Genomic DNA, 25672 nt, shown 5'->3' with positions numbered 1-25672 from the left:
TTGGATTAAATCAATAGACCAAAACTTACCTGTATTATTGAGCTATTTTTATACATATTATCAGTATTGTTAAAATAATTGACACCGAAGAAGGCTATTTTTTAAGCCGAAATATTTGTCAACACGATTTATTAACAACATCTTCGTATAATACCATCTTATATTAGTATCGTTGTGCAAATCTCTAGACTTATATAATTTTTTTCCTTATCTGCACAGTATCGTCTATTCTAGACGATCCGGTACATAGTAAATTTGCTGGTTGGTCCTTTTTATAGACTTCTATATATATATATATATATATATGTATATCATGCCAATCCTTTTCAGTACTAGATTTTGTTTGTTGGATCTTTTCTCTTCTGGGGTGACTTCTATCGATAACGGGTTTATCATTCACTATTCCACGCAATGTTTATGCTCTGCTTTACAGAACAGGAAAACATACTGTCTTTCAGTCTTTGACCGATATCAAGTTAAAAAAAAGTTTGGTTTGAGATAGTTTTCCGTGAATTTGTGGTTACACAGACCTGCTAACTATTCCGGTTTATGGGGGATATCCCCCATTAGAGGTGTTGACCTGAATTTTTATATTTTATTATATTAATTTAACACCTCAAATCAGACATTCAAATGAGTTAAGATGGTATTTGAGCCCACAGATACTTATTCAAATAATAAAGTAGTAGATTAAAAACATTTATGACAATATAAGAGGAGCATTAGGTCCTCTTGCACTTAAATTTGGCAGGTATGGTTACATCATTTTGAAACCTTATCCATGAATTCATCGATGAGAACTTAATTAAATGCTAACAAGACCAATACCGGGTCTGGACCTGCGTCGCTGCATGTAATTGATTGAGGTTGCGTATATACTGAAGCATAACTGATCATTCTCTTGCATTAATGGCAAGAAGAAGACTGACGAAAATTTTCCTCTACAATGAGTGTTGTAAAATTTTAAACTATCAGCAAACAGGAAGTGACTGCACAGCCGATGTAAAAATATTTACACGCAACAATTCATCATTATCAAGCTCCATACCAAATATAAACTCATTTCCTTTAATACAGAATAAGAAAACTTTGACGAAATAATTATCCTTGTACAATCAGTGTTGTAAAAGTTCAAACTATCGGCGAACAGGAAGAGGGACTGGGTGCACGGTAGATATAACTAATTATTATCAAGCTGCAAACCGAATATAAAATCATTCCCTTCCATACAAACCAAGAAGACTTTGACGAATGTTTTCCTTGTTCAGTGAGTGTTGTAAAATTTCAAACTATCGGAAAACAGTAAGTGACTGCACGTCAAATGCAACCTTGACGTTGTCCACATATTCATTCATTTGTTCGTATAGCTTTTCAACTGTTTCGGGTCTTATTCATCATTGGCTTTCAACTATTCAGCTTTGAGCGTTCCTGGTGAAGGTAAATCCAGAAAATTAAGCGCTTCGGACGCATGAAATTTATAAAATGCTTTCATTTTTTACAACACTGGGTCGACACCGCTGCTGGTGGACTATCAATTCCCGGTGGTATCACCAGCTCAGTAGTCTGTACTTGACATGATTTATAACAAATCTTTCTTAATTTTTTTATATTTGCTTCGGACACTTAAAAGTTTATTTAGTGTTGTTTTCATATTTTATGATAATGTAATAATTGCTTAAACGCTACCGCTAATCATTATCAAGCTGCAGACCAAATATAAAATCATTCCTTTCAATAGAAGCCAAGAAAACGTCAAAGTTTTCTACCCAAAGAAGACGGACGGATGGAATCGAGCGGTTACTAGACGTGCTCTGGCCTTCGGCAACGCAGTTAAAAAATGTTTGACCCAGATTATGCAGTTCACTGTACATGGAAAAGTGATAATGTGAAATATACACATTCTCAGATTAAAGTTTTGGTTCAAGAGGTCTACCATGAAGTCATGGTCTTGTCAGCTTGAAAAACATGTAAATTATAATAGACTTTCTAAAATATATGCCAAATTAAGGTTTTTAACCAAACAGGAACATGACACATATTGCTAATTGTCTTCCATATCATAAAAGAACAAAATGAGTATTGTGTAAAATTTTATTTAATTGAACATTGTACATACAAAAGTACAAAAGTACAAATTATATGCAAACAATAAATTACTTTAATAACAATAATCTCATGGGTCTTGATTATGACTAAATAACAATAGCTTTATAATATTAACAATTACTGGCATGCATAAATATATGTTCACACTACCTAAGACAACCTTTCTTTTAAGAACCATTGATATGCAAAACGTGCTGTATCTCAAATATACTTCTAATATCCAAATTAAAGGATATTGGTTATTGCTATTTTTCAACAAAACTAAGTGTTTTTAAACCAAAATAAATGAATCAAAGAAAAATGTCTTGAGTAAATAACTGAAACAAATGGAATCATTCGAAATATAAAAAAAAAGTCTTTTCTTGAAGATGCATTGCACTCTTTAACTAAATATATTTTCAGTGAATTTCTAAATATTGCTTACTGGAGATGTGTGAAATCATATTTCAATTGTAAGAAGACTGGATCACTAGCACTTACATTAAATTAAGTAAATATTTAGTTTTACAAGATATTTAAAAAGTAAAATGTTAAATATTGGTAACAGAAAAAGAATAAATTATTTAAAATAAATGTTATGCCAAATATATTTTCCTATGAAATGTGCTTGAAATAGAATACTTTCAACTTTTCTTGAAGGTCTACAATAATTGGATAATTTCAATAATCCTTTAATGAGAAAAATTAAATTCAAATATCACTACCTTTACGCTGTTTCATTTCTAGTTATGAAAAGCACCAGACTAATCAAAATGTTTATATTTCAGTGTAATTAGGAGATAACCCTTGCAGCAGTTGGTATCTCTCTACACTATTGTGTTTTCGTCTTTGTTTGAGGTAGTAAACTGAAAGTGAAACTACAATTATAATGCACACAGCACCTATGACAATCCCTGAAACAGACGTGCTACTAATTTGATGAGTTTTATTGTTTTCGTCTGGCTGTCTGTTTTCTTGTCTGGTCTGTTGACGGTAAGAACCAAAGCCTTGTACTCGTTGACGTTGACTATTTTTCTTTGTATAGAAATATGGTTCTTCCTGAAGCAAGAGAAAAAACCCAATTTAACCACTTTATAAAGATTTCTAAATTACCTACTTCAGATAACAAAATCGCAATACATAATTACTGTAGTTGAAATTTGAATTACTGAATATGTAACTTCAAACTTGAGCAGGACTATTACGTGGCAAGTGAGAAACGAGACCACCAAATCCATTAATGATTGCTTTTTTTGTTAGTAGCAAAATTATAATTATGAGATCAATAAACTTACAGTATCAGGACATTCTGTTGGTTCTCCTGGTCTCCAGTATGTTCTTTTTTGTCCTACTGGTTCAATCTTGAATGAAAAATAAAGAAGGAAAAATTGAAAACATACAAGATAGCAGTATAAGAAAATCAGATACAAGGAAGAAAATCATTTGAAAAATTATTCAAGTTTTTTTTCAATTCACAATTTTTTGGGCTATTTCAGATATTCAAATCAAACTGACAGCATCTGGTCAAATTACTTTTTTATGAAATGAACCCGGTATACGGTGACCTATAGTTCTTAGCTTCTATGTCATTTTGTCTCGGGTGGAGCGTTGTCTCATTGGAAATCATACCATATCTTCTTGTATTTTTTTTATCCTTACAGAAGTACCACACTGTAGAGAAGTTTGGTTAAAGCATAAACCGTTCATATGACCATACGTCCATTGTTGCTACTCCAACGCTTCGGGTATGTATCAAATTAAGTTGCATGGTGCTCATAACCCTGACATTTTGAATAAACTGCGTATGATTCAGTTACAATAGTATAAGGTCAAGATTTTTTCTGTTTGATAGAACATTCCTACATAAGAATGTATTAACAAAAATGTCGAATTCCAAGGTATATTCGAAAGGAAAGTCCATAACTCTGAAAAAACAAGACGCTCGACTATATCTACCAACGGGACGACTAGAAAACAATATTCCCGACTTCGTACAGGCGGTTACCGAAGACAATGGACGAAACCTAGTTTTATAGCTAACTAAACATAAGACTGTTTCGTCTTGACTGTATTTTTTATGAAACTTGATTCAGTGCTTATTCATTTTACATAAGTAAGACATATATGCAATATCACAAAGAACTTTTAAGTGAATTGGAATGTTTCTGTTAAAGGTATGGTTCTATGTATTACACTAAAGAAATTGTCATACAATCTTACTTTTATCCATTTTTTTGACGATTTTCATGAAATCAAAATAAGCAGACGTAATCAAACACAATTATTTTAATATGTCTTACCATGTTATCCCAAAGTGCACTAGCTGCAACTTCTTGTCCAAGCTCGCTGAAGTGAAAACAATCCGGTGCAAAATAATCCAAATCAGTAGAATTATCATCCTAAACATAAGAAACAAAGGTACTTTATTTGAAAACTTATAACAATTCATTTGAAAAATGATTTCTTTAGAAAAGGAAGTGATATAAGTTTGTCTTAGATGTATTTGGTTACTATTATTAGGTCCCTTTTGATGAAGGTAAATCAAGAGAACCGCTTCGGACGCATACAATTTACTAAATGCTATTTTCCATTTACTTTTGCAGAAGAGGTACATGCATTATTAGGGCAATGAATGGAAATTCTACTACTAATTTGATTGGGTTTGAAGCGCTTTTCTGGATTTACAATCACCAAGAACGCTCAAACCAAAAAAATTAAGGTCAAGGATGAAAAATACTTGAAAAGCTATATGACAAAAAGGGAAATAAAAGAATAGCCTAATCCACCTTCAGTGAACTGTGCTTGAGGGAAACTTCATAACTTTGATTGTTATTGTTGGCCTTGTGTATGTTGCTTTCCACGCTAGCATATCAAAGCCTAGTAGTCAGCATTTGTGTGTTTACATGAAATTACATTGATAATAGCAGTTTCTATAAATTAACTGTTGATAACATTCTGATATTTTCGTAACACTAAGGTTTTTTTCATCAGAAATAGATATCCAAAGCCGTATTTGGCAAAACTTTTCAAAATTTTTTGTCAATACTTACGTTGACTGGTATTTTTGTTTCAGAAAGGAATGGTTGATTGACAACAGTGAAATCATCTCTGGTATCATAACGTCCAGAGTGTACTAAATCCTCCAAACCATTCTGGTATTGAATAACCAGAGCTTTTAGTTCATCCTTATTATCTCCAGGAAAGGCACCACATCTACATGTAAAGCTGGGAAAATTAAAAATGTAAGTATGATCATTTTTGTTCATAAATAATGTAAATATACTTATACTACGTTTACATCTCCCTCAGACCAACTTGACAATAGACAAATTAGCCTATTATATTGTTCCCTAAGGCCTGGCTTAAATTTTACAAGATGAAGGTTACTAGTGACTTACTACATACCGTAAAATGTGTATTGAAGTATATATCAAATGAAAAAAATAACACCGAAGTGCAAATAGTTCTAAAATTAGAGACAACAATAGCTACCAATGTGAAAATTTTGCAAACACCATTCAGAACATCCAATTGAAGTTAAAAAAAACGAGGGAATCCAATAAACTTCAAAAGGAGGTGGACCAGATGCATCGACTTCTGCTTTGCATTCATCACCAGCCACGGAAATCCCCATGCATTAAAGTGTCAAAATATGGAAAAGGACACAATAGGAAAATTTACAGGTCAGACTATTCCACAATCGCAAGATTAAAGACTGCAAAAACATGTCGCCAATATGTTAAGACACAAACACATCTTACCGGTCAACCGGAACGTATTAATTGAGATAAATATACTGAGGTATGGGTTATGAGAGACGAGACACTATCATTAAATCTTGAAATCAAATCAAAGAGCTTGGCAAGGTGTTTTTCGTTTCGTCTTTGGGAAAGATTTCCCAGAAGTTCTTCACAAAAGAAGATTATTCACGACCTTTTAAAATTAGGAATGTTCATCTTCGATTCCCAGTTTTGTAGAAAAGCATTGTTCAAGAAAATCCATGATATGTGAAAACAATAAGGACCAAATATATATGAGGACATTTGTATCTACCATTCGGATTGCTACGCCATTCAAGACTTTTATACTTATGTTTATTAAGATTTCTTCACTTTTTAAATGTTGTTTGGAACGTTAAAATACAACTATAATGTTAATAAGAACTTCATAGATGCTCTACATCTCACTGGATAGGGAAACCTTATTTACACCATTGGTTTGAGTTTATGTCGTTGATATCCATTATTTTTAGTTATGTCAGTTCTGTAATATCAAACATACATTTCTTTTTCTTTTACCACAGTAGCTGCATATATTCTTCTAGTCATACTTACTAGTGAAGTGTATCACAAACCAAGTTTTCGTTTAGTAATGGTACATTGCCAATATCTAAAACCTCCACCACATTAACAAAAGCTTTTGGGACTTCTTTGTGGAAGATATCCAATGCCTCTGTGATAAATCCAATATATTTTTGTACTGTATATTCTGGCTGCAGAATTAAATTCAAAATAAGACAAATTGAATAATTTAAAATAGGATCTCTATTTCGAGGAGAAATAATAACAATATCTTAATGTTTTATCAAGCATTTTAATAGTTGGTCTTGTTTGACTTTAAAAAGCAGTTTTACTTGCAATGAGTGCACTATATTTAGAGTCAGGCATCTGAGTTCTAGCAGGTGATTGATTTGTTGTGTTGTCCGATTTCAGATTTCTTTGTAATATTTTGTTGTTTCGTTTTTCTTTTTATCATGTGGTCTCCCGTCTTTCAACGAGTGATATTTTTATAGCCCCTCATTAATACGTTATTTCTTTGTTAAGAGCTTTAAAACTAAATGACAGTTTAACAACCAAAAATTTTATATTATTGTAAGATCAACTATTAAAATCCACGGTTAAACATAAGATAAGGTATTGTATTACACCATGTAATGGAGATTAAATTTCAAATATTCAGACATTAATTCATCTGGGGCAGTGAAATTGGAACTGTTAATGTTACTAAATAGTGTGCTCGCAGAACAAAACCATATCATGTAAAGGTCATTATCGTCATTTGGATGGAACAAGGAAAGAGTGGAAAGATGAAAATGGATGGTTCACATGAGCAATCATATCATATCTCCTTTTTATATTTTTATATTTTTATAGTTATATGGATATGTAGTGAACTTTGTACTAGAAAAAATGAATTTAACATAATAACCATGCAAAATGTTGCTTATTTTGGAATGTGTTCCTTGGTCATCAAATTCTAGCCTCAAGTTCCTACCCCCATTTTGTTTATATAGCTCCGTATGTTTTTAATCATCTGCTTTCTATTTGATATTAGCACTTCTGATGATACTTTTTTTAAAGTTTTCATTAGAAACGTCCGTCTTACTAAAAATAAGTTATTTATATTTTATTATGATGGTGAGATGTTGTTAAAAAAATATGATTACCAATCACTGACCAATGCAGTTTTCAAATTATTACATATTTCAGAAAATTATGGAAATATTTATCATTCATCTCATTCAGCAATAAATATCTATTTCATTGTTATTTTAATTGTTTACCCTGTCACCACAATAGTCACACAGATCATTCCCACCAATGAACATTGTAATAACTTTCCAGTCATTCACGAAGTCAACTCCTTCTTTGCCAGATTTCATTCGATCTACCAACAATCTTGCTTGGAATGGCATGTTTCTAAAGAGAAAAAAAATATTACGATTTTTACTTGAGTTAAGTGAATTCTTACCTCACATTACGATTTGCTACTTATTACCCATATAACATAGTAATGTTACAACCTCAAAATGAATGGTAGTGTAAGATAAATTACAAATTACAACCCTTATTATGTTACAGTGATTTCAAAATAAATCTTGTTTATATACATCATTTAACAGTTGCCCAAATAAGAGTTAAAGTTTAATTTTTATAATCAGTTCTTGGTCGTCTGAGTTGGATAACTGAATTACTTCCTGAGCAAATGTTTTGTTATTACTGCAAAATGTCATGGACAGTTAAATACAGTATATATTCTGTTTATTTGAAATTCTAAATTTTTCATATTTAGTACTTGTTTATACAATATGTAATATGTGGATGGAATGATCTGTTATTACAAGATCATTTCATTCTAGTAATGGTATGTGTCTCGATATCTAAAACTTCCACAACATTAACAAAAGCTTTTGGAAGTTCATTTTGAAAGATATCCAAAGTCTCTATGGTATATCCAATATATTTATAAAAAATTATATCTTCTAAAAAAAAAAGATTAATATACCACTTTCTGTTCATTTACAAGTGGTAGGAAAGCCAAAGTACAGAAATTTTTTAACATTGAAGTTGCCCAATATATGCAACAGTAGTTTACCGATGACAATAATAGTCAGTCATGACAATAACAGTCAGTGTACAGTTGTTCTGAAATTATTAGTTGATATTCCTGCTTTGTTAGTTTAATTGGATTTTGCGGCAATCTTTTAAAATACAATTATGTGGCAGTAGCACAGTGAACAACAGCTAAATGATTATATATTTTGGAACTGGTATTTTTTTCTATTTCTTCTTGATATATAATGAACAAACCTGGCCTCATTTCCTGGATCTGCCACGTTTAAATGAGCATTTTCACTTTCAAAATCACCACTTCCGACAGAAAATCCTACCAAATTTGGATTATATCGTTTCAGCATATCTAAATAATGACAAAAACATAGATAGAAAGTATCAGAATGCTTGCTTAAATTGATTTGAGTGTTTCCTTTTGATAATTGGTCGAATCTTTTATCTTATTTCTTAAAACTATTTGTTAATTTTCACTGTAGTCATGGTCATTCTGTGTATTCCATTTGGCGTAATTCAGTTGTATCGTAAAGTAATGGTTTAGCCTGCAAAAGTTTATCATATTACTTTTACTACGCAAGTTCTTAAACCACATCCTTGTGCGTAAACATTTTTGTTTTTTTCCTGTTACTGCACTATTCTATTTCTTTGAATGAATTGTTTGTTAACATTGACACATTTGCTTAAAATTTGAGTGTTTCCTTTAAAGATTATTAAGAAATATGTACAATTGATTCGCATGCGCCAATCTCGATATGTCTAACTTTGGTTTCAAGGTGTCCACATGTGTTATGTGTAATGTAAAATTGTATACCATATTCTGTAGGTTTTTTTTTTTTTTTGGCTGAAATGCAAAAAAAAATGTCGATTTGTAAGTGATAAAAATTTTGCCGTCGCAAAGTACTTTAATCTTACTTGCTAGTGTTATATGTTCATCAACACTGCCATCGCCACCAACACTGAAATAAACAACTGTTTCTTAGTGACATCATTTTTTTAAAACTCACCGTACACAATTTTAATCCTGGTATCTATGATGAGTTTATTATAGGTTGACTGTTCATGCCAATTTCTGTTTTCATCAATTCAATTACTGATACAAACATTTGAATGCCATCAAACTACGATTAGTAAATAAAATTTATTGGAAAAATAAACTACACATATTCCCTTTACATCTATGACACTCTTTATCCTTCGAAACACGAAACCACAAATCTATAATGGAAATTGTTGACTATAATACCTAGCGAAAACCCAAAATTTTATATATAAAAAATAATTTGATCAATATATTTGATGTCATATGTTACCTCCAGGAAAGTCCCCTGTCTTGCCTCAGTAGTCCAATAGGTGTTTTTGCTGTAATTCCAGTTCCAGCCTTGAGTAAAATATAGAACGAATATTTAAATAATTCTGCAGATTTTTAAAATACAGAAAATACAGAGTGTACACTGTCGTCTTCAAAACGTCTTGAGATCGAACATTACATGACGATTTTTATTATTAGACCAGTCTTGCTAGTCTTTATCCATATTGTAACATGGCATAGATTGGTGTTTTTCGTGTGCAGTTAGTTTACAAACTTAGATGCCTGCACGAATGCTCTTCATGAATATATTTATAAATTTAGGATTTAAAAAATCGGAATCACTTGAACTTAAACGTTAGTAAGAGCAGTTGCGTTGAGAGATTTTTTATCAATTAAACGCTACTTCAGTTTACCAAATGGGCGAATTGCACCCTGACACAGGAAATCACTTTTTTTGCATAACGGTATTTGTTAAACCTCGTGATGAACAACTACGGAAAAAGTTTGACATTGTGTACTCACTTTAAATCACAAACAGTATTCCACAAATACATTAATTTGGATAAAATAAATAGTAGGATAATAGCACAAAAAATTACTAATCGAAATATATGATATAACAACCATCTACAACGGTGTATTAACTTCACAAACATATAGTCAGTTCTAAATAGGAATTGGAAAGCTTACAAGAGTCAACACCAGACATCACGTTGAAAACAATGGTATTTTTAATAATATTTTACTTACTGTAATTGAGTCACCAATGGCAGCAACCACGTTAATGTCAGCTGGTGTCAATTCATGAACTGAAAAAAGAAAACGAAATGCACAGGGTAATTTATTGAATATCATTCTCAAAACGGGATTTTCTAGTAGATGCTGTAACTATTTTCCTTCCCTCCTTTTACGACAACCAAAACTGATAGAATCTCGTCTCAGTAGTTTTCTTTTTTTTCTTAAAAAAACTAGAAGATACCAAACTAAGACCAATGAAACAACGAAAAGATACCAGACTTATATCAATGAAACAACCCCACGATACCAAACTAAGACCAATGAAACAACGCCGAGATACCAGTTTTCCTGATTATCATCTCAACCATACTTAGAAGCAACATTCTAGTACTATCTTGTCTCTCTACGTTGTTGCCCTTGACTTTCAGGTTTACAAAATAAAGTCACTACATGTTCTTACCATTGAAATTTTACTTATAGATTTGTTTGGACGACTGGAAAAATAACAGGGATGTAAGGAAGATAAATATTTAAAGTAGCCATGGACATTTTTTCCAAGTATACACGTTTTCACTCCAGTATTTGTCTGTTTTCCCCGAACATACGATATAAAAATTAATTTTCAATTTTCCATACTATAGTTTTACAACTAAACTAAATTTTGCACATTTAAGTCTTGAATGTCTCGTAATAAACATTCTTCGGCATAGCATGTTGATATTATAGTATTTTATTCAAAACACATCTGCATTCCAACTTTTGGGAAAACTTTTTTTTAAATAAGATTTGGATTTTCAAATATTTTGTCCTCAATCATCACTAAGGAGACATTTATTGTCGAAATGAGTATTTGGTGCAGAATGGAGTAAGACTTTTGAAGTAGACCCATTTAAGAACCAAATTATGGTCATTTTGAAATGTTATGATAAAGTTGAAATTCAAGGCCATTTACGGCCTAAAGTGAACCTTGTCCTATAAGTAAAAATTTGTACCGTTAAATGTAATTGGTACTTCTTGCTCGATACCTCTAATGGTGAATTGTTAGTCCACAAAGATTTCACGACGGACCCTGTCTCATAATACAAACTAGGATTTGGTTTTTCAAATACATATTAATGGTCTAAATGTGCATCGGGTGTAGTAAAATATATAAGTACCGTATAATGTAATTAAAAAGTAAAAATAGAAGTGTTTTCAATGGTTACTAATATCTATACACTATCTGACCTTTGAGATAGTGTATTTTGATAGTACATTTATCTACATAACCAGTTAAACAGATACATGTATACACCGGGTACATGCATCTTTTATCTAGAGCATCATATTTTCGACTTTGTAACTTTTAAAGCGCGTAATAAAAATAAATCTATGGTTTTTGAATACATGATGACACTGTTTATTAAAGTTGGTAAACAGTGTAAGTATAATGCACTCGTCTGTTTCAACCGCCTCGGCAGTGTCGTGGAATCGTGTTTACCAGCTCAATAACGAGGTCATGTTCTAATCAAAATTAACCCAGCCAGGTCATCATACCAAAGACTAGAAAACTGGTATTATCTGCTTACTGCTATGCACGCGGCATTAAGGAGTAAAAACAAAAACTGGTCGACAAGAAATCAGAATAACGTGTCTGGTTTGGGTGACATGACCTACTGCAGACTGTTACCTTGTAAACTAGTATGTTAAAAAAATCCGACCCAGCTTGTCGGTCCCGTACAAAGGAGGGTTCACATCACATTAACACGTTATCGTCCTTGTATATATATATCTAACATTTGCAACTGGACGTTTAATACCAATCAATCTATCCATCCACCATTTGTTTACAATTCAAAATAAGGATCCAATTCGAACTTATCAAACTATATCTAGCTCTTCAAAAAATACATTTGGTAACAAGCTATAAAATAGATTTACACATATTTTTTTTAATTGAAAAAGACTTTTAAAGAGACAAAAACAGGTTGGAAATATTCTGCCAGATAGTGGTATAATATTGAAAGAATACATAGTCATAAACAATCTGTGTAAAAATATTCATTACCGTTTGTTGCGTTCTTGTTTAATCTAAATCCTTCACATGGAAACTGGACACTCTGAAATTCACAATATAAAGTAAACTAATTGAATAAAATCAATTGTCAGAAAAAAAAATCTTTTACATGGCTTCAAGAACTTTGGAAACAGTTTTTAAAATACCTAAGCTATAAATGATAAATTGATACATTAGTCTCTGGTATAAAAAAATTATCGGGAATGCTAGAAAGTGAAAGTTTGGAAAACCAAAAAAAAAAAATATGAAGGAAAAATTGAGCATAAAACCAAAAATACAATAACAAGACAACCAAAATAAGTCTAAGGTAAAACCAAAAATGCAATAACAAGACAACCAAAATAAGTCTAAGGTTAAATTTTGACTGAGAAAGTTGTAAACTTAAGTTATATACAGTTACAAAAATTGATGAACAGGAACTTTTCTCACTTGATAGTGTAATGAAATGAATCAGAGGTTATTCAAAACCTTTTTAAAAACAAAACATCTTGCATCATTTAATTTCAATATCAGATAAGCTGATTTTATAATTTTATATTTTCACCGATTAATCTATTGTTTTCTACACATTTTATATTTTTGTGAGAACTTAAAAACTTAGATCAATAGTAAACGTGATGATTTCTAAACTTCATATTTTCGACTACCCCACATACCCTATAGCGTTTACATATGTCATTTGATACGACATGCCAAAACATGTTATCCTAATCGTGATTTCACAAAATGAGATTTCCTCTGTTATAATGTACATGTACATCCTATAAGCTGAAAACCAGGTTTAATCCGCTATTTTCTATATAAGGAAATGCCTGTACCAAGTCAGGAACATGAGTTGTTTTCCATTCGTTTGATGTGATTGAGGTTTTGATTTTGCCATTTGTTAAGGGACTTTCCGTTTTGAATTTTCCTTTGAGTTCGGTATTTTTGTTATTTTACTTTTTGCTTCTGGTTTAAAATAAACTATTTAATTCATATTCAAAAAACAACCCTAGCAAAATCATGAGAACTCAAACTTCATTGGTTCTACAGTCGACACTACGTACACGTGATCGTAAGAAGCTGACATGTATAAAAAGCGGGAATTTGAACTGCCAATGGAAAATAACGGTATATTGGAGAAGGGAAGGAGTTTTATCTTGTAACGGGCCATCTATGAATCCCTCGGAGATGTTGCCATGGTTTTTTAACGTACAGAGAGCGTGACACTCTTCCCAAGAAAGGGTTTAATTGCACCATTCCAAAAGGACGTGACTGCGTATTTATACATCACGCAAAGCCAATAACCCTCTTTAACATGGGTATAATTGATAGGATGCAAAAATCAAGGGATAACCATAGTTCTAGAATCAATTCAACCCTTGGGGTTAAACAGTTGTTTAAGTCTCTCTCTCTTGTTTTTTTTTAACTCTTTTGTGTACTTGCCTATTTGGCACTCTAAACATTTTGAGTTGGTTGAACCTGATGACGGTTATACAGAAAGCACGTACTTGTCTACTGAACTCGGTATCCGACATTTATATTTTAGACAGATGACGGATACTAAACCCCTAACGGGAAGGATTGTGCCTGATATTCATATGATGAAGACATAATCTTTCAATCAGTTTAATTGAAGTCTGGAGCTGGCATGTCAGTTAACAGCTAGTAGTCTGTTGTTAATTATGTATTATTGTCATTTTGTTTATTTTCTTTGGTTACATCTTCTGACATCAGACTCGGACTTCTCTTGAACTGAATTTTAATGTGCGTATTGTTATGCGTTTACTTTTCTACATTGGCTAGAGGTATAGGGGGAGGGTTGAGATCTCATAAACATGTTTAACCCCGCCGCATTTTTGCGCCTGTCCCAAGTCAGGAGCCTCTAGCCTTTGTTAGTCTTGTATTATTTTTAATTTTAGTTTCTTGTGTACAATTTGGAGTTTAGTATGGCGTTCATTATCACTGAACTAGTATATATATTTGTTTAGGGGCCAGCTGAAGGACGCCTCCGGGTGCGGGAATTTCTCGCTGCATTGAAGACCTGTTGGTGACATTCTGCTGTTGTCTGTTTTATGGTCGGGTTGTTGTCTCTTTTACACATTCCCCATTTCCATTCTAAATTTTATACTTGTGCTAAACCATGTTACTGTTTGTCCAAAATGATGTTACTGCGATTTAAGAAAGGTACAACATTTGTCATTATGAACATTATACAAAAAAAAAAGGATTTAAACGTCACTTTACCTTTGATTTTGCTCTGTGGAATTTTTTAATATGCTGATCGAAAAGTTTCATAAATGTTTGGTTTCTGGATTGTTCTTCCAAAAAATGTTTGTATTCTTTATACTTCAAAGCTGAAAAAGAATAACTGATATAAGCATTGTGTTGGATATTAGAGTATTTTTGTATTCATTTGTTCTGGAACTATTTGGTCTAATCCGTTGTTGATATGGCTGTTACTTGTATTAGCCTCTATCGGAACATGCAACCAAGAATAAAGTATGGTCAAGTTATTCGTTTTTTTTTTGTTTTTTTTTTTTGTATACCTACTTTGATACCCTAAAATAAGTCAGATATGTTACAATTGGACTCAAGAATAACTGAACATTAAAACAAAATTCAATATCCGGGATCTTCAATTATTCGTCGCTATATATGTTCCACTTCATGTACGATTTCCATAATATTTGTTTGTGATTTGACTCATTTAGCAAGTATAAAAGAAAAAAATCATCATGCGTCAAGTCTCTATTTGTCAGGATTTTCGTAAAGGGCACGTGGACTCTGAAACATTAAAATTGTAAAATAATCTGTAAAGTAAATCGTGCTTTTGGAACAGAAATAGCGTCTCATGCAAATTTTAAATTATTTACGATATCGTGTTTGTTTCATTTTTGTTTTTGGTTTTGGTTTGTTGTTGTTTGTCAAATTTCAATACAATGTTACATTATTCTGTTATAAAACATTACACTTTTAAATGGTTATTTGTTGTATATATTTCTTTCAAATTGATTTTTGAACATAGCCATATTCTTTTACAAGTTGTCGTCTATCATGTCTATGTATGTAGGTAAAATCATTGAAATAATTTTAAAATATGCCTGATATAATAAATTTGTATTTAATGGAACAAAGCCTAAAAACAAATTTGGGATAGTGTTAAGAAAAATGTTTGCAAAACTCATCAGGATAATATTTAGTTTCTGAATTAGTAGTGGAACAGTTACACAGGCACTTGTTTCTATCCATGGGAAGGTCGACTATCCATATATAATAGAAATGGATAGTCGACCTTCCCATGGATAGAAACAAGTACCTGTGGAAAGTTATGTTCATGTGATAAGGATGCCATTCACATTTGCCGGAGCGGAAATCTATTCTACCTTAACTGAAATGCAGATGACAGAGCGCTTGACCAAAAGGAACCCCTTTAATTTTTAAATTACGTTGTATAGAATTTTGAATAGACAGCCTGGCCAGTTGCTGCCACGGTCAATTCATTTACTCTATTGCTTTTGTATATAATTATATTATCTTGAACATATTTTGTTTAATATTAGACAACTTTTTATTTAAATGCGCAAAATTATAAATTAAATTGTCAGAATTCGTATACTCTAGTTGTTACGTAGATAAAGATACACTGAATATAAACAACGTAAAAAAACCTGATTAATACTAATTTTTTTTTTAAATGTATAGACCTCATACGGAATATAATCATGATAAGAGTCTGAAAGAATTAGCTTTCAAGTAAAAATATTCATATAAAAATATATATAGCTTAAATGTGTAAAATTAAAAAGTTACGTAAAAAACGGAATAAGGATTAGCTTTCTTATGATAAAAGAACTAAAATAATGGACAATAACATACTTTTCCGTACGAAAATGTCAAACCAAGAATACTAACATTTGGTGTCTAAGTGTTTGGATTTATACACGGAAACTAGTCATTATTCAATTTCTTCATTTAAGGCATATGGGACAAACTCTGGTCTCTGTAAGACTTATCATTAAATTGTTAAATGATTTATGTCTGTCTTCAAACAATTATTTATATGGTAGTACATTTTGGTAAGATTAATATAAATCTGTTTAAACCCGTCACAGTAACCACACTATATAAACGATGACCTATTAAAAGTATTAAAATATCACAAGTGAAAATTATTTTTATACGCATGTCTCGTAATCCAGCTAAAATATCACTGTACAAAATATTTGCGTGCAAAATTCATATTTAATAGTTAGATATGAACTACTACTTACCATATACTGTGGTAAAAACCAAAATAAAACAGCAGAAGTACCGTAAAGACTCCATCCCCCCTTATTTGTCTGTTAACCAATGTGATACACAAATAAATGCAAGTTTTGTTTATACAATCTAATCACATGATCACAGTTATAAATAAAGGTCACGAGATAGTATTGATTACGTTCAATATTACACTTAAATCCTGGTGCAGAGCTGAGAATTCAAATATATAATCAACAACTGAACTACGAGTTGACGTTTTAAATATATTTTTAAGACGTTTTCCAGGTCATTTTGACACAATGACACAGTGATATCGATCCATGACACACTAACCAACATTCTTTAAATATAACCGCATTTAATTTATTAAATGTAAACATTCTTAATGCTAAGGCATTTTCTCGAATAGCAACATCATCTTTTCAATGTATTCCTAAACGTAATTTTTTTCAGAAATGTCACTGCATTTTCTTCAGCAGTTTTGGTATGACGTAAAAATCTCTATCTGTGTTGATAATGATTACAGTTCTTAATTGCGGTGGAAAAGATATAAGTATATTAAACGGCCGCTAGTACAGAGCTACGGCTAGTATATAATCAGCTTCTTATTGCATTTTGCAACTGTTTGATAGATGTATACATTTTTAAATTCTATGTTATCGTTAAAACAAGTAAAAAAAAATCATCAATCTAATCATTTATATATTACAAAATATCCTCATTTAAAAAAGGAAAAAAAAACGTTATTCAAATTTTCGTATTTTCTCAAACATGATGGTAAGTTTACAAGTCCAGTGATAGACTTTAAACAGAGTATCTATAACTTCCTTTTTTGCCAAGTGCACTTTAACATTTTAAGAGTTGTAATTTCAAGTTGGTAATGTGTCAATTATACGTCAACTGAGTGCATCTAGGTGATTTTCTAGATGGTTATGTATTAAACTTCTCAATTAAGACCTATAATTGTAAACTTTTCATACGTTGTGACTAGGATGGAGAGTTGTCTCATTGGCACTCATACCAAATCTTCTTATTCATGTTGTATGTATCTAGATACAAAGATAAATGTACCGTATTTTAATTTTTGTATCAAGTTTTTCAAATAAAAATAACAGTGACAGCCGAATCAACAATTTATGGTTATAAAACTGAGTGAGTTATGCTTTCCCATATATTATATTATAACAAACGGTACCGCTACAAGACGCCGAGTTAGGTTCATGTAGTTCTGGTTTTTTATAAACGAAAACAAATGGATTCCAGGCAAATGTAATGCCTGTCCATTTATTTTCAAGTAGAAAGGACATAGTTCTAACTTTTTCTTTAGTTAACTTAATATAAATTTATAGAAAACCTATCAAGTATATGAAAGTTTCTATGTTCTAGCAGATAACTAGAAAGGACATTGTTCTAACTTTTTAGCTCACCTGGCCCAGAGGACCAAGTGAACTTTTCTCATCACTTGACGTCCGTCGTCCGTCGTCCGTCATCGTCGTCGTCGTTAACTTTTACAAAAATCTTCTCCTCTGAAACTACTGGGCTAAATAAAACCAAACTTGGCCTAAATCATCCTAAGGGTAAAATGCATTTTTTGGCTTATATTTCTGATACTAAAGCATTTACAGCAAATCTGACAGGGGTAAAAATGTTCATCAGGTCAAGATCTATCTGCCCTGATATTTTCAGTCGCATTAAACAACCCGTTGTTGGGTTGCTGCCCCTGAATTGGTAATTTTAAGGAAATTTTGCAGTTTTTGGTTATTATCTTGAATATAATAATAGATAGAGATAAACTGTTTACAGCAAATTTGTTCAGCATAGTACGATCTACAAATCAGACCAAACTTGTCAATTGACCCCATAAGGAGTTATTGCCCTTTAAAGTCAATTTTTAACAATTTTTCGTAAATTTTTGAAATCTTTTACAAAAACTTCTCCTCTGAAACTACTGGGCCAAATTAAACCAAACTTGGCCTAAATCATCCTTAGGTATCTAGTTTAAAAAAATGTATCCGATGACCCCGCCCATCAAGATGGCCGCCATTACTAAAAATAGAACATGGGGGGGGGGGGGGGGTAAAATGCAGTTTGGCTTATATCCCTGATACTAAAGCATTTACAGAAAATCTGACGGAGTAAAAATGTTCATCATGTTAAGATCTATCTGCTCTGAAATTTTCAGACAAATCAGACAACCCGTTGTTTGGTTGTTGCCCCTGAATTAGTAATTTTAAGGAAATTTTGCTGGTTTTGGTTTTTATCTTAAATATCATTATAGATAGAGATAAACTGTAAACAGCAATAATGTTCAGCAAATTACGATCTACAAATTAGACAATATGACCAAAATTGTCAATTGACCCCTTATGGAGTTATTGCCCTTTATAGTCAATTCTTAACAATTTTTCTTAAATTTTTGTAATCGTTTACAAAATCTTCTCCACTTAATCTATTGGTCCAAATAGAATTAAACTTAGCCACAATTTTCAATAGGGTATCTTGATTGAAAAATATATCCGATGACCCTGCTATCCAACCGACATGGCCGCCATGGCTAAAAATAGAACATAGGGGTTTACTATAGAAGTCTATGGGAAAATTGTAAAAAAATAATTTCAAATGGTCACAACTTGAAAACTAATTTAAATAATGATAAGGGGTCTTCAGTAACTATTGTAAGTCTACAATGGGATGACCTGCTTTTAATTTAACTACTGGGCCAAATTAAACCAAACTTGGCCTCAATCCTTATTAGGGTATCTTATACTATTTATTATGATTTTAACCTTATTCTACATAATTTCCAAAACCAAAGTAGATATAGTGAGCGACACAGGCTCTTGAGAGCCTCTAGTTTTTAACTTGATAGAAATTTACAGAAAACCTAATAATAATAGAAAAGTTTCTATGTTCTAACAGAAAACTAGCGTAATAATTTTACGTTCCAGCAGTTGTGAATCTGCCTTTCCTTCCATAGCACTTGTTTTTGACTGGTTTCTAGTTGCTCAATCTTTAGATTTCTATGTTCTATGTAACTTTTTTGTTTTGTGAACTTGTTTGTACTTCCGTCGTCTTTCTTTTGCATTCACATTACCAATAAAATGACTTTTTACTGGTGTTCAGGTAACATGGTTTTGAATTTTGAGATTTCTGAAATAATGCTGTACTAAATCACTTGCTGAACATATGTTATTTCAGATATATGATTTGTTTAGGCCATACACCTCATATTCTATGAAAATATGCAATCAAGTGACGAGTAGGAACTTGCCAAACAAAAACAAAAAAGAAAAAAAACCCAGTAAACTGTACAAATATTACAATATGAGTAATTCACCCAAATATTTATATTTTAACTCATAGTTTCCGTTGCGTTTTTTTTTAATTAAATTTATATCCACATGTTGTTGTTTTATTTTCACAAGTGCCTCAGTCTGGGAGAATCTGATTATTTATTAGGTGTAATTGGCTTTGAACTAGCTTTTAGTAACTGTGAGTACTCTTATATTGGTGCTTTGTGTCTATTGTTTTTTATGTTAGTATTTTTTGTGCTTCGTACCAATCTATTGAGTTAAGCCATTTATAACTTATTTTTACAGTTTGTTCTTATGTTGTGATGTTACACTACGGTTCAATGTTAGGGGGGTTGAGCACTCTCAAATATGCTTAACCCCTTCACATTCTTTATTTGCCTGTCAGGAGCCTGTATTTCAGTGGTTGTCATTGGCTCATATCCGTCATAGTTGTGGGGTTGTTTTGTTTTTTTGATATTGTGATAAGTTAGGCCATTAGTTTTCTTGTTTGAATTGTTTCGCATTTTTCCTGTCCGGGACATTCATAGCCGACTATATGGTATGGGGGTTTTTTCATTGTTGAAGGCCGTCCTGTGACCTATTTTTGTTTATGTCCACGTCATTTGAACTGGCAATCATACCACATCTCCTTATTTTTATATAGTTGTTTTCCATAGAGTGTTGATTTACAGTTTGTTCAAGAAAAATCATCAGTTTATCTTTTAAAAACATCAAGCAGTACTCATTGATATTTATTTATTTTACACAATGGCTAAAAATTTGAATCTGAATCCCTGTCTTCTTCTGGTAGGTCTTTGAGGAAATCTGAATTCTGCAAGCAATGGCATCTGTTTTACATGTTATAAATAAATCTCCTCATCCTCACCCACCTGTCAGATATTAACTGGAATGACCCAATGGACACAGAAACTGTCGCTGTGATGTTTTTCTTGTACTTAACTCAGGTTACATCCTTATGACATGCACGTATTCACTCAGGTTACTTTTTTTCCTATTTGCATTTGCTTGGGTACATGATTTTGATGCAAGGGTGGCTTGATCTTCTACTCGTTCTTGCAATAATTCAAATATCTATATTACCTAATTTGTTTACATAACTATTGAATATTGGGGGTAATCAAAGGTGGACTAATCATTAACTGGGAATACTATCAGCTCGGTGTTTTTTGTCTTTTGTCTTTATGTTTTTTTGTCCTTCGTTCCAAACTAAACAAATTTAAACATAAAACAAGCGTCTTGAAGAATTATTTTACGATGCATTTACAATATTAGTCATTTCTCTCAATATAGAAAAAAATCTGTTTGATGATTAGATAACAACTAGTTGGATCAAATAAATGGCAAACTGTGAATTTGTACATCCGTAATGGCACATTATAGATCATGTACAATTATACGGGATATCACTATTTGTTCAAGTACGTATATTTTTGCAATTCAAATCGAGTAATTGACAATGCCTTAAATGGATAACAGGATCTCAAAATATAAAGTTAAACACCCACCACGACCACCAACACCCGACTCCTCCACCTAGACGTAATAAAAAGGACCAACAGCAAAGAGGAACACATAACCACGGTAGTTTGACCTGTATTATGTGTATATTGTGAGCTGCAAAAAAATAATTGATTCAAATATCTTCACTGTGGAAAATTTGATACTTATTTTACATACTTGCTCATACTACAGTTTCAACCCATAACATTAAATTCACGAAAAGGTTAAGCATATGTTAAAGTTATGCACCTGATACTATGGGATTGTTAAAGGTCCTTAAAATGCTTCTCTACCAAGCACAAAACATTTTAGAATAAGAGCAAAAACGTGTTGGTTAATAGTTGGTTGCAATAACATATCTAGCTGACAGCAGACTGCTGCTACCTTGTTAGCAATCAAGTTGAAGATCTGGCTGTGGTAGCATGTCGGTCAAAGTAGGGTATATTCATATAATTAACATGTTATAATCCTGGATTTGCATGCACTGTTTACCACTGGCATTAGCCATACATCAATCAATGAATTTTATATACTAAAATCACATGCACACAACTACTGCCAAAAATTAAAAAGTTTAGAATTATTGTTATGGTTTGTTTTAAAGGGCAAGTTACCAAATTACCAATTGTAATATATAAGTTTGATTTTCAAAATATATCATTTTGTTTAGTTTAGGGGTTGCATCACTTGAACAACTCAATCAACTAACTTATTTTAACCAAATGCATATTTAGATATTAGGATATAACAACATGCAATGCCACTTCATTGCCATAGATGAGTTTCTATGACAGATGGGTGCTGGTCAGGGCCAAAGTTTCTAAGTTTAAGAACAGCATATATCAGTAAATGTCAATGAACAGTTATGTTATCTCCATAATCACATTTGTGAATTTGCATTGACATTTGCTTATATGAAACAAACAATCAACTAACTTTAAAGCTTCTTTATAGATAATGATTTGTATCTATGATGATGCTTGCATATCATTATATAAATAACACATAGCTGAGAGGGTGATAGAGTAGATTGTTACCCCGAGAAAACATTGTCAACCGCGGCGAAGCCAAGGTTGACAAATCTTTTTTGAGGGGTACCAATCTGCTCTATCACCCTCTCAGCTATGTGTTATCTAATTTATTATACTGAATGTCCTATCATTATTGTCTTTTACTGATTAATTTTATTTTAAAAGTATTTTCTATGACGTCACGTATACATAACAACGTTACGGGTATTAGAAAAAACAGCAAAAGTGAGGCAAGATGTTTTTTTTTTTATTTTGACAGTCAAATAATAAAATCTGAGCCAAAACGTAGAACTTAAGCATTGTATTTAATTACTTGATGTAAATTCTATTCATTGTCCTTTAAATTATCGATTTTTGATTGGTCTGGACGAGAGGGTGACATTCAAAAAAATTGTCAACCGCTCAGCCATGTGATAGAGTAAATTAACACCCTCGTATTAGCCAATCAAAATATGGCATTTTAACGTGAAGTATAATAAAATCTAATGTTTAACGTTGTTTGAAACAAATTGAATTTTTTTAGCCATGGCGTTGTCAGTTTATTTTCGACTTATGAGTTTGAATGTCCCTCTGGTATCTTTCGCCTCTCTTTTATATGCCTTTAACTTCTAAGAGTTTAAACTCATACTAAAATTCTGTACTACCCCTTCTTTTACTTTGAGTCTTCCTGAGAATTCAATTTGTCCACTATCTAACACTATTTATAATGATAAAAATCCAAAGTTCTGTTTCAAGATGAAACATAGAGATCGTACCTGTTAAGCGGAACATACCTAGCGGATTCTCCTTATTGTGTCAGTTATTAATTTGTTCTCATCCTGAACATGCATGAAATAATTGCAACTGGACAAAAACACAGAAAAACCAATCAATCATATGTCTTGATACTATGACCCGAAAAGTGTTCGTTCAAAGTTCACTTCTAGGATTTTGTATATTTTTATAATTCATGCTTTTTATTATCATTCCGAGTCGTCATTGGTTTTTAATAATTCAATTCATTTGCCGCATGTCAATCAGTCTTTTGAATTTGTATTTTATATTTGTTTTTATGTTTGAAAAAGATGGATGCGAAATAAATATGAAAACTTTCCAGCGACTTGGACTTTATCTAAGATACCGCTAGTTTTCCCCCGAAACTAAATGATATGACAGAGGTGACCAATAACCTGGTCATATGACCAATACAACAAAATAAGGGACCATTCAACTTTGGACAGGGATTATATTTTTCTTTTCATTTTCAAAAACCATGAAATTATTTGTTATTTGTCAAGCAAAGTGGATTTTTTGTTTAAGAACTTAAATGTGTTACATTAAATTTAATGGCAAATATTCTCTAACAGAATTTATTTCCTTTCTCCCTGATAAAAATATATTTTTCGTACAAAGTTGGGAATTATATTTTTTTATTTGTTTTAAAATTACTTTTATTTGGAAGATATGCATAATGTCAGTACTAATATAAAAATGAAAAGATGTCGTATGATTGCCAATTGCAATGAGACAACTATCTGTTCTCCCTATTAATGATAAAAAAGACAAGGTGTAGTGTTCCTACCTAACTTAAAACTTTCAGTAACTATAGTTTTTAACAGTAACTTAATCGTAACTCGACCTCTTAATTTGCATCTTGGAAGTAACTCAAAGTTTGATTTGAAGATTAACTCGAACTAGAAGTGGAGTTCAAACTTAACTTAAACTCTGACTGGAAGTGGTATGTGAATGCTCACTTGAACTCGTAAAAGTCGATGAATTAAGTCACCCTGACTAAGCTATATCAAATCGTAATTACTTCTTCATTCCTTATGCATTATCTTGCAATTGACCTTTTAGTTAGATAGGCCGGTTCAACATGGCCAATCTACAAAAAACTACAATGTCTTCTGGTCCTTTGAATATTCTCATTAAGAAAATCTAAGGTAGAAGAAATCACAATTGACTCCTGCAAAAAGAGTGAGAAGATACATATGCAGCAGTCATACATGGCAAGAGGCAGCCACAGCAGTCATGCATGGCAAGAGGCAGCCACATCAGTCATGCATCTCAAGAGGGCAACCACATCAGTCTGTTTTTCAACGGACTGTCTGGTCATTGTCAGTGTGTTAATCAGTGTGGGAAATTCAAATTTGCATGTTCTCAACCAGCCGTGGGGGAACCCGATTACAACAGAAATACCCATATTAAAAGAGAGGTGGAAGATATCAAAGGGGTATTCAAAATCAAAAGGCGATAACACACTGATAACGCCATGGCAAAAAAAAGAAACACGACCAAAAGACAGTCTACAAAAACAACATAAGAGGCTCTAGAAGGGTAAGCAGATCCTGTTCCACATGAGGCACCCATCGTGTTTAACTGTGTATTGAAGTCATTAGTACCTTTCCATACATTCTATTGAACATTGGAGTAATCAAAGTATGTGAAATGCATTGTTTTGTTTGATAAATCACAAAAAAACGCATGACCAATAGCACTTTAGATGGAACAAAAAAGTACAGATATTGCATATTGCACGAATCTGTATTTTTGTCAAATTAATCAGTCAACGTTTTAAACATTTCTCATGAAATACTGTTACATTTTCTGTTGTTTTTTTTAAACTTCATCAAATGAAAATCAAAAGCAGAATGTAGAGAGTTGCCTACGTTTTCATAAACAGAAAGCTAGCTACAATAAGGAAAGTAAGACTATGCCGGACCCAAAATACGCTACCACATTTCAGGTACAGATAAATCCTCAGACGAATACTTGTTTTTCACAATTATATGCTTCACGCTTATTAACTTCTGCGGGCAGCAAAGTGATATGGTTTCCAGAGAAAAAAGTCAAAACTTTTGTAAGAAATTATACATTTCACAACCCCTAACAGCTTTTTAGTATGCATTCATATTATCGTAAAAAGGTATATTCTGACATCATGTTAAAGCTAGGTTTATAACAATAGAAAGTAAAGGACTTCAGTATGCAATCATTTATATCGAATGGCGATTTATAAACATAAGATTACCTCAAGAAACGCTTCAGTAAATGTTAAACAGGAA

At 32.0% G+C, this 25672-nt stretch overlaps 1 protein-coding gene across 1 annotated transcript; it reads right to left on the bottom strand.

Moving 5' to 3' along the window:
* Positions 1-2077: 2077 nt before the first annotated feature.
* On the bottom strand, positions 2078-17077 carry LOC127738600 (phospholipase B1, membrane-associated-like). The gene is made up of 13 exons (XM_052249930.1): positions 16792-17077; positions 14765-14874; positions 12530-12581; positions 10495-10553; positions 9746-9813; positions 9348-9391; positions 8676-8784; positions 7649-7784; positions 6420-6577; positions 5136-5310; positions 4386-4484; positions 3381-3446; positions 2078-3144 (listed from the first exon to the last, which is right to left on the bottom strand). Exons 1-13 carry the CDS (start codon positions 16844-16846, stop codon positions 2863-2865), a joined length of 1413 nt encoding a protein of 470 aa, XP_052105890.1. The 5' UTR covers positions 16847-17077; the 3' UTR covers positions 2078-2862.
* Between the last annotated feature and the right edge of the window lie 8595 nt (positions 17078-25672).

Source organism: Mytilus californianus, unplaced genomic scaffold (assembly GCF_021869535.1).
Source record: "Mytilus californianus isolate M0D057914Y unplaced genomic scaffold, xbMytCali1.0.p SCAF_4, whole genome shotgun sequence".
In the NCBI taxonomy this organism is placed as follows: Eukaryota; Metazoa; Mollusca; class Bivalvia; order Mytilida; family Mytilidae; genus Mytilus; species Mytilus californianus.
The sequence above is the reverse complement of the archived record's forward strand: the minus strand, read 5'-3'. Positions and strand labels throughout refer to the sequence as shown.